The 14343-nt window shown below is 44.8% G+C and overlaps 1 protein-coding gene across 2 annotated transcripts in view; it reads left to right on the top strand.

The window, feature by feature from the left end:
- The window catches only part of Slc6a2 (solute carrier family 6 member 2), a 42511-nt gene extending 29011 nt beyond the window's left edge, over positions 1-13500 (top strand). The window contains exons 6-14 of one of the 2 annotated variants that reach the window (XM_087206378.1): positions 1584-1687; positions 3200-3324; positions 4904-5016; positions 6134-6262; positions 6692-6791; positions 7785-7885; positions 8367-8534; positions 9127-9198; positions 12530-13500. In XM_087206378.1, coding sequence (XP_087062504.1) covers positions 1584-1687; positions 3200-3324; positions 4904-5016; positions 6134-6262; positions 6692-6791; positions 7785-7885; positions 8367-8534; positions 9127-9198; positions 12530-12586 — 969 coding nt within the window. In that variant the 3' untranslated portion in view covers positions 12587-13500. Of the gene's footprint in view, positions 1-1583; positions 1688-3199; positions 3325-4903; positions 5017-6133; positions 6263-6691; positions 6792-7784; positions 7886-8366; positions 8535-9126; positions 9199-9737 lie in introns of both variants that reach the window. The other variant, XM_013073307.3, reaches the window with a different exon arrangement.
- Positions 13501-14343: the final 843 nt, after the last annotated feature.

Here is a 14343-nt window from a genome sequence, read left to right as displayed (position 1 = left end):
ACTTGGAGCTAACCTTGGAAAAGATCCCTCTCTGAGCAGGAGCTTGTCCATGTGATAAATGCAGTTTTGCACTGAAAGTCTCCATGAACCTGTTTGGCTCTGATGGTCTGGGCTTCTGTGGATCCATTTAGTGACCTTCACAAACCACTCTTTGCAAGGAGAGCCATACCTTGTGAAGGGGACATGATGTACTTGGTTACTTACTCCTGTCTGGTGCCCATGGCATATTACTTCATATCAACCATTCTTGTCTCATTTCTACTTTCTTAATCCTTAATCCTAGCCGTTGTCACCATCCTGTGCTTTCATTATAAAGAGCACCCTCTGCCACTGGGGGGAGATGGGCATGACACTTTTGTCCTGAAACAGCGTCCTCCATCTTACCATCCTGCCCAGAGCCCCAAACTGCAATGAAGGAGGGTAAATTTGATGGCAGAATCCAATGTGGCAGCGTGAGAGTGGAACCAGAAACCTTTGCATCTTCAAATAATGGCTGGGCTTATTTCTAGCCTCCTCTTCCTTCCAGGACCACCTCAGGGAGAAAATCTCAACATTTTTTTTCTCACAATTCTCAAGGGATTCTTTACATTTTATTTCAATCCAAAGTGATACTGGCATGCAGGAACAACATAGTATTAGGAGGGAAGAACTTCAATGTGCTCTCCCATAATTCAAATCCCAATGCATCACTGTGTCATAGATCAATGACCAAGAGAAAACCCATTTCACTAGTAACTGTCAGAAAGATAGCAGAGCATAAGACAAGGTTCGGTTTTCAGACTTGCAAAACACAGCAGACTTCTACTTGTTCTGCAGTTGTTTAGCTCCTCCAAGGTGTTCAGATGTGTAGAAATGAAACTGTTAGTGTAGTCTCAAGGGGCAGATCTATTTTCTCTTATAAAATTATTCCTCTCATTATGCTGTTTGCAAAGTTGGGGAAACCTGGAATAATGCAAGTGGGGAGATGACAGAAATCATTTGCAGCTCTAAGTAGGGGTGGTATAATTATCCCCCACCATACAGATGAAGAAACTGAGGTATTAGAGAGATGAAACTGACCAGGGATAACCAATGAAACAGAGAAGCTGAAGAGAGGTTCAGGTCTTCAGACCTCCAGCCATGAGCTTTCATCACCAAAAGGATGGAGCAAGTAAATCTCATTGCTTCCCAGGACCTCCTTCCACAATGACCACTATCTGTGTGCTGGTAGAAGTTACTATGAATCATTATCCTTTTCTGTAAAAGTGTTCTCCAAAACTCCTGAAATGTCCAGACCCTTTGCTGTTGTCCCATCAATATTCTAGCCTACAGCTTGCAGTTTATTTACTTTCTTTGAAAATCAGTTTATTAATTTGATTCAGTGAGTTCCTCCAGGGAACTCATAAATATCTCAGGCTAGGAGATTCTAAGGAGACCTTAGCCTGTCTTGTGGGGAAAGGGAGTTTCCCTGACAGCCCATCTCTGCTTCAGACCATGTTCCTTGTTCTCAAAGTATCCCCAGGGCTTTCCAGCCTTTCCCAAGCACTGCGATAGTCTAAATATGTAGGAAGAAGAGATTAATGGCTTTTGTCTGCTGGTTTTAGGTGTGGATTGATGCTGCAACTCAGATATTTTTTTCCTTGGGGGCTGGATTTGGAGTATTGGTTGCATTTGCCAGTTACAACAAATTTGACAACAACTGTTACAGGTAAGCTTCTTCTTAGAACTATAGAAAATTGAATCCTGGGGACTGACCTTTGTGAGGACAGCAAAGAGAACTCTGATTTGTCTGAAAGCCAACTCTCCTTACACAAATCAAATTTTCTTCTTCTGGATAATCCCAGGCATTCTCAAACTGTGGTATGGTTTATGGGGTTCTAATGAGCACCATTCACTCAAGGATGATGCCTTTTTGAGTGTATTAGTCATCTTTCCCATGGCTGGGAAAAAATACCCAACACCTACACTTAAATGCAAAGAAGTTTAATTTGGATTACAGTTTTAGGGGGTTCAGTCCATGATTAGTTGGCTACAAGGCAGAAACTTCAGGGTAGAAGGGCATGGTGGAGAAGAGCTGTTCACTTATGGCAGCCAGGAAGCAGACAGGTAAGGAAGAACCTGGAAACAGGAATACCTCCTTCCAAATCATGCGACCAGTGACCTATGTCTTCTGACCAGGCTCCACCTCCAAACATATAAGACTTTTGGGGGACATTTCACATTTAAACCAAAGCACAAAGATGCCAAGCTGAGAAAGGTGAGATCACTATGGTTAGGATATCACAAAGATACATAGCTGAGACAGAGGTGTACAGTGTGCCTTTCAGAGCAAATGGTGGCAGCTTGACTGTCCATTGGATGCTCCAACAGGCAGCGGTAGAATAATCAGGCTGGTGAGAACTGACTCCATTGGAAGTAAGACTGTAGGACAAACAGGGACTCAGAATACTTGTTCCAGATCAGATTAATAAACACTTACTGCTGCCTTCTCCAGGGCCAGGGTTATGAGGACTCCAGAGATAGGCAATTTGGGCTCACATTCATTAATCCATCCTAGAAGTAAGGTAGAATCAAGACAGATACAAGAAAGAGTAAAATAAAGAGTAGGATGAGTGCATGCAGCCTAGGAAGTTTTTAGGAGGTAAGGAAATAGGGTGGCTAGCCCCTTGGTAGGACACCAGCAAGAGCATGGAGGTGTATTTGAGGCAAAGCTAGGAGACTAGATAAGATTATGATAGGCAGGCATGGAATGGATGGTATATGTGGTGAGAAACAGCTTGAGCAAAGGCAAAAGAGGTAGTGCTTGTAGACCAGCAAGTTGACTGCTTTTGGTTTATTCAAAGAAATTACATTAGGAGTCATGAAAAATAAGCCTAAATAGAAGGTCATCTTAATAAAAGCTTTTAAATGAATGCTGAGGAGTTAGAGGCCTTGGGGAGCCATGGAAAATTTGCTTAATAAGGCTGATGAGTCGATTCCCTAACAAGAGTTTGACACTAGTCTCTGGTGTCAATAAACTGTCCACCTACTTCCTTCACCAGCAGGTTCTAATCCAGTAATTTATGGGGCTGGGTCCAGGTGGAAGCAAGGCAAGAGAAGGGGGGAAGTGCATTTGAGGCTGGGTCTAGGCTGCAGTTTCCATAGAAGACCAGGGGTCCATAAGCAGGTTTGGAGTGTGGGAGTCAGGTAGACTTAAACCAGCAGCATTTCTTTACTCCAGGGATGCCCTGCTGACCAGCACCATCAACTGTGTCACCAGCTTCATCTCTGGGTTCGCCATCTTCTCCATCCTTGGTTACATGGCCCATGAACACAAGGTCAACATTGAGGACGTTGCCACTGAAGGTAGGTGGGGACAGCACTTTGGCCTCAATCAAAGAAGGACAGGCTTGGAAAACCACCTGATTCCTGACCACACAGCTCTTCTGTGGTTATGGGACTATGAAAGCTGACCACAGATTTCTTCACTGCCTAGTTGATGGACTTTCCTTTGGGGCTGTCAGTGGAAATTCTAAGCCATTCTAGGCCCCGTGTATGTAACAGAACTTTCCTCTGTTTCAGGCTGGGAGAAAAAGATTTGGAGTTCCTATCCTATCGGTACCTGTGCTGAGCAGTTAACATATATCTTTGTCCATTTTTGGTACTAATACAAAACAGTCAAGGCCAAGTGATGTATACATGAAAGAGATTCTTTTAGTTTACACTTCTGGAAGTCTAAGAGCATGGTGCCAGTATCTACTGAGTTCTTGATGAGGGGTGAGGGCAATATACAGCTCAACTCAAAACCGAGAAGGAGGAGAATGGCTATGCGTAGGAGAGGACAAGCACATAGAGTGGTCACACTTTATAGCAACCCACTTTCAATAACCAATCCAATCTCTAGTGACAACCTAACAACCTAGTAGCCTCTTCATAGTTCCATCCCCTCTCTACTTTGCCATACTGGGGACAAAGCCACAATGTGAGTTTTGGTGGAGACAAACTGTATTCAAACCATAGAAATATACTTCTGTTTAGTTCTCCAAATGCTGTGAGGCAAGTGTTAATAGATTCCACTAAAAGGTAAGGAAACTAAGACTCAGGCTAAGTCTGTGGTCCAAGTCACCTTTCTGGTGAGCAATGGTGCCAGCATACAAATCCCAATAATCTGACCCTGGGACCTGTGGCCTTCTCTACTGCTTCCTAGATTCCTGTTGCTACAAAGAAGTTGAGGCCTTTGTAGGTTCTAATAGGTTCTCAGGACCATGAGTGTTTGAGAAACAGAGTGTATCTTTCATGGCATATAAGAGATGGGGGTCTCTAGATTGTAGCTTATAGCAATCCAAACAAAGTGCTGCTTTCTGCCTAGCTGTTTGAGGTCAGCCCCCTTGATGCACATATTGTATTAGTCAGCTTTCCATCACTGTACTGAGATAATCAAATTGAGATAATAATATTATTTAAAAGAAAGGTTTATTCTGACTCATGGTTTTGGAGGTTTCAGTCCATAATGGATTGAGCTTATTGCTTTAGGCCTGTAGCAAGGAAGCTCATCATGGTGGAGTAAATTCTTCATTTCATATCTGGGATACTAAAAAGAAAGAAGAAAGAAGGGTCAGAGTCTCACTATCCCCTCAGAGACACATCCTCAATGACTAGAAATCATCTTACTAGGGCTGACTTCTTAGAGTTTTCACCTCCCAGTAGTGCCAAGCTGGGGTCTAAGCCTTTAATACAAGGGCTTTTGGGAGACATTAATGATTGCAACACAAGCACAGGTGAACTATATGTCTCTATTGGCTTCATCTGTAGACTCTTGGTCTGCAGTGCTCACAAATGTTCTGGGGCTTGGTGAGAGCTGATTGGGCCTTGGAATGGTCCTCTCTCATCTGCATCTCTCATCAACAGTCCCAGCCATTGTTGAAGTCCTTGATGTTTCTTACAGGAGCTGGTCTCGTGTTCATCCTATACCCAGAAGCCATTTCTACCCTGTCGGGATCTACATTCTGGGCCATCTTGTTTTTCATCATGCTCCTGACTCTGGGTCTTGACAGCTCAGTGAGTGACTCCGCTCAGGACAGCCCCTCCCTTCCCCTGGTTCTAACCCTCACCCCAGCACACACATAGTACTCAGCCTGAAATTCCCACCATTTGGACGGCTGCTTAGTAGCTTTTTCCAAAGGCCCTATTTAAATGCCAACAGGGAAATGGGCCTTCCTTCAAAGAGATAAGATCTAGTCAAAGTCAAGAACCAATGGTAACCCCATTAGCAACATGAAAATCAAAATCAGAAGGGATTTAAGATAAGTCAGCCTAACATCGTCCTCTTGCAGACAGAGAAATTCAGAGAAGACATGGATAGTCTCATTCTTTAACTAGGCACTTTCTCAATCATTTAGAGTTCACCATCAGTAAGCAACAAAAATACTTTGAACCTCATTCGTTTCTTAGATCCTTTTATGTTTCCTATATGTAAGTACAGATTTTCTGACATCTTTTTATGTCTGTGTCTACCTTCGGAGGTTTGCAAAAAGTCTTTGGGTGAGGCTGCCCAATAATTTCCTCTCCCTGCCTTGGCCTTTCAATTGCTAGACCCACAGAGATCAGTGTGTTGGAAAGGATTCTGAGGCTGCTTTCAGGCTCCTAGAGAAGAATCCTAGTTTTTATGAATAAAGTGTAATAGAGGAGGGGAGTGTGGGGTATGCTCACTTCTTGTCTGCTATAGCAGTGGCTCATAAGGAAGGTGTGTGCCCATAGTAGTGAGATGTGATACCCTTTTGTGCTCAAAGTCTTGGGTTTGAGGTGACCACTTTGCTTGATAATTAGAAAAACAGCCAAAAGTCTTAGGGTGCTTCATTGGTATGTGTTTCCAAAAGGTTCTATTTACATTCAAATGTGTTACCTACGTCCCTTTAGGCTCTATTAGCTTATCAGTCTCCATGGAGGCTGAATGAATGAGGAGGCAGGTGCTTGTTACTAGAAACATATCAGAGTTCATTTATGTCTTCACCTTCCCACGTACTTTCTGAGTTAGGTTGAAATCAAGGCAGAAAAGGGAAGAGGAGATGGGGAGAAAGGCAGGGATCAGTGAGTAGCCAGGGTGCCTGAGTCTCAGGCCTCAGCAAGTACTTGGTAGAGCCTCATTTCTGCTTCCCATCCACCTCGTTCCCTCCAGATGGGAGGCATGGAAGCAGTCATCACAGGCCTGGCTGATGACTTCCAAGTCCTGAAGCGACACCGGAAACTCTTCACATTGGGTGTCACCCTTAGCACCTTCCTTATGGCCCTGTTTTGCATAACCAAGGTAAGGAGGAGTTGGGCTTCTCAGACTGCATTTTAATAAAGTTAAGGCATTTCCAGACTTGGAGCTGGGGTGGTTGGGGGTAGGCTGAGTCCAGGGAGATATGTGGAAGAAGGGCTGGCATCATCCTCAATTCTGTGGCCTGTTCCCCTCTGGGTAGACCCATGGCTATCTCCTTCACCTTTGCCTGAGGATTTCTAGGCAGCCCTGTTAACTGCTTATTGATTTTGGGCAGCAAAAATCCCTTTGAAACTCATCTCACTGTACATACGTTGAAAAACCTACCTTTAGATCCAGAGGACTTAGAAAACAACCCAAACCTTGTCACCTGAGTTCTCAGACAGTTCTGAACAGGTGGGGCAGGAGACAAGTAAGAGTTGATGGATACAGTGGTTCTAGTCAAAGATGGCCTCTTTTCTCTCTGTGGCCTAGGGTGGAATTTACGTCCTGACTCTACTGGACACCTTTGCAGCAGGCACCTCCATCCTGTTTGCAGTGCTCGTAGAAGCCATTGGAGTTTCCTGGTTTTATGGTACGTGAGCGTGTAGCAAAGCCTTGGTCCCCAGTGCTCATGGAGCCCCTTTCCTGGAGATGCGAAAGGGCTCTCTGTTCCCAGGGCAGCCCCTGGATCTCCAGAGGTGAGCAGGCCGCTTATTGAGAATAAATCTTCCTAAATTCAGCTCATCTTTAAACACACTCCCTTTAGTTGGAGGCTACAAACACTTCTGAAGGAGCTCAGTGTCAGCTTTTGGGGAGGAGCCCAAAAGAATCTGTAGGTCCTCAAGTGATGGAATTCATTCTGGTATAGGGTTGCCAGATTTAGCAAACAAAACACAGGATGCCCAGTTAAACTTGAATTTCAGATAAAAAAGGAATAGTTGGGCTTTTTTTTTAGTATAAGTATATCCCAAATATTGCATGGGACATACTTATGTTAATGTTTTCCCATTTACAGTATTTATATGAATTTCAAACTGAACTGAGTACCCTGTATTTTGTCTGGTAAACTTATTCTAGAGCCAAGCTGAGAAAATAATTGTTGACCTCCTTTACCCCATGTCAGACATCAATGTTAGCCCTGGGTTTTCTTTTTCCCCTTTGGGAAGGGTTAAGAAGGGATGCAATGTAAGAACCTAACCTCTTCTATGTGATTGCAGTCAGGATTTTACATGTGCATACACCTGAGTACAATGACTGTGTGTACAGAGTTGCCATTTTCCAAGAGAGAGTGAGCAAGAAGGAAAAGCTGGGATTCTGAGCCAGGGCAACCAGGCTCTTTAGGCTGAGGCAAGCTCCCTTCACACTGATTTCCCTCTTACAAGTTAATTGCGGTGAAGCATAAAGGGTGACACTGTCCTTGAGTTTGTCCTCTTTCTCGTTCTGAATCAGCGAAGTGCCTGGCCCCTAGGTCTTCCAAGTCCCAGCAGTTCACTGCCTTGATGTCCACCTGATGGCCAGAACCTCATGGGTCTTGGGGCCCAAGTCTGTTCTGGGCCACCATAAGGGGCCTTTTCTATGTGTACAGGTGTGGACAGGTTCAGCAATGACATCCAGCAGATGATGGGGTTTAAGCCGGGACTGTACTGGAGATTGTGCTGGAAGTTCTTCAGCCCAGCCTTCCTCCTGGTATGTAGCTTGTGTCCAGGGTGTGTTCAGGGGGGTGGGTGGGGTGGGAATATTGGCTTCTTAGGGGAGGAGTCACTGGGATCTAGAAGACCTGGTCATGTAGACAGGACCACTGGAATGCTTAGCCTGTTGGTTGGTACCATGGTGGGCTTCAAACTTAGCAGGGGTCTCCAGCTTGGGGCCAAGCCCCTGGGAGACTTGTGCTAGCTTTAAAGTTACCATTCTGTTCTTACTCTTCTTTCCTTGCCCCATTTTGTCTTTGCCTCCTTTTTATTGTCATTTGCTTCTTGAATTCTTTCTCTGTGTCCTTTCTCACTTTGTCCTTTCCCTATAACCCACTTCACTAACTGCTTTTCATTTCTCTACCTTTCTCTGGTTGTCTCTCCTTTTACCTTCTCCTTCCTTTGCTCTGCCTGTCTCTCTCCTCCTTTCCACCCCTCTCTTCCCCTCCCCACCTTTCTTTTGCTCTTCTTCCTCCTAGTTTGTGGTGGTGGTCAGCATCATCAACTTCAAACCACTCACCTATGATGACTACGTCTTCCCTGCCTGGGCCAACTGGGTTGGGTGGGCCATTTCCCTCTCATCCATGGCCCTGGTTCCTGCCTACATCATCTACAAGTGCCTCAGCACGCCGGGCTCTCTTCGAGAGGTGAGCTCTGGGCCAGCCACAGTGGTTGGGGGGTGGGACAGAATAGTACAGGAGGTGGCTTTCCTTGGTGGTCAGACAACCAGCTCATTGACCAAGTTCCTATCTCACTGAGCCTCAGTTTCCATATCTGTAACCTGAGGCTAACGTTGTGTACCTTGATAAGGAAAAGGAAGCACTTAGGACAGTGCCTGGCACCCTACACCCCAGGAGGCCTTCTCTGACCTCATGCAGAGCTGGTTACTCCTGTTCACATTCTCACTGTGACATTTACTGGTTTACAGTGTACAGTGTGCCAGTCCCTTTCCTGGCTGTCAGCTCCCCCAGACACAGAGACTGCAGGGTTCCTTCAGGTCAGGGTCCACAGGCCCGGCCAGTGATGACCACAGCAGGTAGCTTGAGAAACAGTCACTGGATGTGTGATTCAAAGTACATTGACCAGCTTCCCAAACAAGGGTGGGCTGGTGTGGGTGTCTTAAATAGATCTATGTGTGGCTTCAGGTCCAAATGTCAGGAGACCAAATCACAGGTGTCAGCTGGGGTGTGGGGAAGGTGTTCCAGGACCAGACTAAGGCCTCCTCCTTCTTCCTTGCAGAGACTGGCTTATGGCGTCACACCAGAGAATGAGCACCACCTGGTGGCCCAGAGGGAAATCAGGCAGTTCCAGGTAGATGCAGCCTGAATGACTGGGGCAGGGCCTGGGGCCTGGGGTGGTCCCTGGAAACTCCCAGCTGTGTGCCCAAGGCAGGACCTCACAACCAGAAAACCCAGCATGTCTGTGGGCTGTGGTGTTGGGGTGGCAGAGGAGAGGGGCCTGTGCTCTGCTTTACCCAGCCTCCTCCTGCCCGTCTGCTCCTTGGTTCTGGGTCACCAAATGCCCAGTTTCTCCTACAACTTCTGAGTTGTCACTATGGAGTGTCATCAAACTAGGCTGAACCCTAATCCTTCTCTTTTCCCTTAAAATGTCAGCATTCAGGGCTGAGGAGGCTCTTGGTGTGTAATAAGGGTCACCCATGCATCCTGCTTTGTACTTTCTGGGCCACAGTAACAAGTAGAGCATCAAACTGTTTGTACTCCAAGGGCTATGTAAGGATGGGACTGTTTGTTCTGCCTCCTCTTAGCTTCCTGCCACCCAGCTAGCCTTTGTCCCCTTGAACACCACCTGCCCTGGCCCTGTCATTGAGACTTTGCCATCTTTCTCTGCAGTTGCAACATTGGCTGGCCATCTGAATCTGACCCTGAGGAGGAGGAACCCACCGTGCCCAGGTCCGGGTCAAAGACCGCTGCTTCGCTCCCACCCTGGACACTGTCTTGGAATTCTTCTCCCAGAAGATGCCCTTTCCAACCTCTTCTTTTCTTGATTACAAATGACAGTGACAATGATTTTTGTTTGCCTCTGTTCATCTGGCCTAGGGCCTGTGAGTGTGAAGGATTGGTGAGCTTCAAGGAGGAGGAAGCAGTAAAAATGACTTGTGGGAACCCTGATTTGGTGGGAGAGTGGATCTCACCACTTTGAAATTCCACTCAAGCTAAAATTCATGGCTCAGTTAGACTCTTCTACCACATTTACTTGTACTTTGGGCCGCAGAAGAAAACCTCATTTCACCCAATCTGAGATAGGATGGGCTTTAGATCAGACACCAAATGCCATCAAAAAGTCTAGCTCAGTTTGGTGTACAAATGTACAGATGGGGGATCATAGGTCTCCCTGTCTTGCTCACCCCAGTCAGCATTCTGGTGTCTGAACCTCATTTTGGGAATTTCAATTTATTTGCCTCTAAAATGAAATCACCAGAATGATGCTTTGGGGGCCTTGAGCAGAAACCTTCATAGTTTTCATTCTGGCTATCTGAATTTGATTTGTTTATGATTGAGAATGTTCCATCTGATGTTCAGATGGTCCACAGCCATGGATGTCAGGGAAGGAATGTAGGTGAACCAGAGTGAGCAGGGTCCCCAAAATATCTGTACTAGGTAGAGGCCACTTGGTCAACCATGTGTACTGAAGCCACATGCTAGTTCTGTGAGGCACATGGGATCCTTAAAACCCATTGGTGGTTCTTGAGATCTTGGGGAAATGAGACAGGAACTTGGGGAAGCCAAATGTGTGGCTACACCACAGGACTCTGCTGTCCTTATGGGACCAAGTGGGTGACAAACTGTCCTGGCTATTTACTGTTCACAGACATCAGGAAAGCCTTACCTGGGTATCTCAGCACATACCAGGGGTCCTGAGTGCTAGGGAGTTGACCCTGAAAACTCCCTTTGTCTCTTGTCAAGGATTAGGAACTTTGGGGATGTAGGCACTTTGGGGATGACATCCCAATCACTCAAATTGAGAAAATATTCTTAGTAGGAAAACAGGTTGGTGGATTTAGGGCATTCCTAGGTTTACTTCTGATAAAACTCTCAAGTGGTGGTGGTTAGTTTCAGTTCTGTGAGAAATTATTGGTGATTTGGAAAAATTGGGATTCAGTTGAGATTTCTGTTTATGAGTTGAGTCTCTTATGAACTCATTGGGAATCTAAAATTGTGGGTTCCTATTTTGACTGTGGGAGCCCCTATAGCACATGAGATCACTTCACTTACCCTGGGAGTATGGGGGGCACATTGAGAATGTGCTGTAGCTAAAGCCAGGACATCTGTGAACCCCTCAATGCCGTGAGAAGAGGGATGGGTGGAGCCATTTGGAGAGAGAGATGACTTATTTCTGAGAGCTCTGGGGTTTTTCTGCTGAATCAAGACCTTTAAGTCATTCTTTAGAGAATAAAGAGAGGAAATGAGCAGTCTTTTGATCTTTCATTTTAAAAAGGCCAGCTTAAGGCCTGAGATTGCCTAAGTGGAACATGTGTTAGGCCCTTGGGAAAGATGAGGCCAGGTGCACACAAATGGAGTGGATCAGGTGCTGGTCTGGACCCCTTAACTCCTTCTATGAGTGATAATTACTTCCTAAGTGTTATTTTTTTTTTTCAAAAAAACAAAGCACTTTCACCATGTTGCCTCCCAGCTGCCTCATGAGTACAGCAGGGCTGGCTCCTATTTCCCCACTTCCCTGATGAGAAAACTAAGACCTGACATTTCAGTTCATGTTGCTCAAGGACTGGCCTCCCAGTAACTGAGTTGGTACTCACTTCATGCATAACCTCAGCTCTAGCCCATAGAACTCGGGAATACCCTCACCTTACCATCCATCCCACCTGGGCTGTCATGAGAAAAAGACCATGCAGAAATCCACTCAAAAGCAAAGGAGTACTTTTTAAGCTAAATAACAATGCACTGGAACAAAAGGAAGAGGGGAAAGAGTGGCATTCATTTTTACCTAGCTGGTTTCTAGACAGGAAATTATTTAGCTGCCACATGCTCTTTTAATGAAAATAAACACTCTTTGAACAGTGGGACCTGAGAAGCTAAATCCACTTGGATGACCTGAGCACCCACTCAGAAAGGCCCATGTGCATTAGTTCACAGGCAGCCTGCTATTTTTTCCTTAGTCACTTGCATGTAGTCCTTCTGCCTGCAGACATTGTCCTAGTCAGAGGAGTGGTGCTAGCTGAATGAACATCAAACCAATGCCATGGTGCTGCCTCGTGGTGAAGTTGGCTCCTGAGTCTGGGGTAGATGGAGAGGTTCCCCGTCCCAATCCCAGGTTCCCTGGGAAGACAGGGCTACCCAGAGTGGCCTTGAACGTTCTCACAGAGGTTCTGGGAGACCATCAGGGTTTACCTTTCCACCTACATGTAATTGTGAAAGATTATGTGCTTCATCCTAAGTAATGCTTGACTTCTTTTTTGTAATCTTTTTTTAATAAGAGAAGTCACCCAGGACCAGGGTGCCCCTGTGTACTGTATATGACACTTGACACTTTTTGATATTTTACTAGATTTTTAAAGAATTATTATTTTTCATGAATTGTAAGGTATCTGTTTAAGACCATCACGTTGATATCCTTCTACTCAATGTCTAGTTATTTAGCATTTACATGTTACTCTTTATTCTAGATGCAAATGAAACAAAAGGAAAGGAGAGCTGCCAACTCTTGCCAAATATCTTGCTGAAAATAATTCTCTAATCTGCCTTAATTCTAAGAGAGGAGAGAGAGGTTCTTGCCCAGATGGGAGCCTGTCTCTTGCCATGTGATCTGTTTTCCATCTTTCATCATGTAAAAACTGAAGCATTCTTACTGAAGAAGTCATCACTTAGTAAAGAATCCCACTGGACTCATTTTATATGTTTGTTAACTTCCTTTGAAAGGCACAGAGCGTAATAGGACACAGGGTATACAGTGTGGTGGAAAAGCAGAGCATTTAGAATTGTACACACCTAGGTCTGCAGCTGCCTAGCTGGGTGGCCTAGGAAGAAGAGCTTCACACCTTTTCGGCTCAAGGTTCTTTGTCTGCAAAATCAGAGATGGTATTAGATAATGAAAGGTCCTATCCAATTAAAAACAAACAAGCCACAACACCTTTATATCTTCATGACAGTATTCTTGTGCTAAATTTACAAGGAAGAAAATACATCACTTGCTCTAGGATTTTCCAAAATGAACCTCAACCATGGGCAGACTGCTTAGAAATATCAGATTTCTGGCCTCTAGAATTTTGATTTTTTTTTTTTAGACATTCAGTAGTTCCTCTTTCTCAAATATTTCTCCAGCTGATGCCAGAAATACTTGGTATTCGAATGAAAAAGATAACATCACCCCTTCTCTTTGTAGAACTGGAGCATGACACTCGCTCATGCCCATGGACAGCATGACTGCACTGGTGACTGTAAAGACACTGTGGGGGTGCCTGCCCGTGCGTCTCTGTCTCTCTGCTTTTGTGAAAATGCAGACTATTTCAATCTTGTCCTCTCTGTTACATGGGTGTTCTAGCGTCCTGCAAATCTCTTCTGTCTGATTTGGATTTATTTTAAAAGTTGTTGTCTTCATGGAAAAATAAATGTAAAAAATAATAAATGATATTTCCTGTGCCATGTATCTGGTTATGAATTTTTGAGTGCATGTTTCCATGAAGGCCAAATGCTGTGAATTATTTGAGACAAGTGGGTTTATGATCAGCTTCCAGCTAGCAAAGAAGAGCTTTTGGTCATAGCTGCCCACTTGATAGCCAAATACCTTTTTTTAAAAAAAAATCACTTGTGGAACTGGAGACTATAGGGGGTTAAATCTGAAATCTTAGCCCTGAGACGGACACACTGTGTGTGTGTGTGTGTGTGTGTGTGTGTTGCTAGAGATTGAGTTGCACCACCAGCCTGACACATATTTTGATTTAATTACAAAGTGGATACCAAGGGACAGCAGGCTTAGCTATCTAGTTTTGATTTGTTTGTCCATCTCTAGGGCTGACTTTCAAGGGACTAAGACCTTCAGTTGGATTGAACTGAATGTGCAATTTAGTGCATGTATGTATTTTTCATGAAAGAGGGATATTGTTGCACTCAGGCCCTGGGAGCTTAGCACTGGTCTGGGGAAGATGTAAACTGACAGAGCCTTGTTTTTAATGAACATCAGCAGGTGCATGATGACACCATTCTCCAAGAGGTGTCCAAATAACTAGACATTGAGTAGAAGGATGTCAGTGTGATGTCTTAAATAGATGTCTTACATTTCATGGAAAATAATAATTCTTTAAAAACCTAGTAAAATATCAAATAAAAATTTAGTCCCCCAAGTTTGTGAGGGTTGCCAGGGACTTGGTGCTGGGTCCCAGGGCTGAAAGGAGGTCAACAGTAGGAAGTCTGAGGAGTCAGCTTGCAAGATTAGACCAGAACGGAGAATAGACCATTGCTGGAAGTGGTGAACTCCTCAGCT

Source organism: Heterocephalus glaber, unplaced genomic scaffold (genome assembly GCF_053883595.1).
Source record: "Heterocephalus glaber isolate CG9 unplaced genomic scaffold, H.glaber_assembly_v1.0 deba00000071, whole genome shotgun sequence".
NCBI lineage: Eukaryota > Metazoa > Chordata > Mammalia > Rodentia > Bathyergidae > Heterocephalus > Heterocephalus glaber.
Note: the sequence above shows the minus strand (reverse complement) of the source record. Positions and strands in the feature narration are given on the sequence as shown.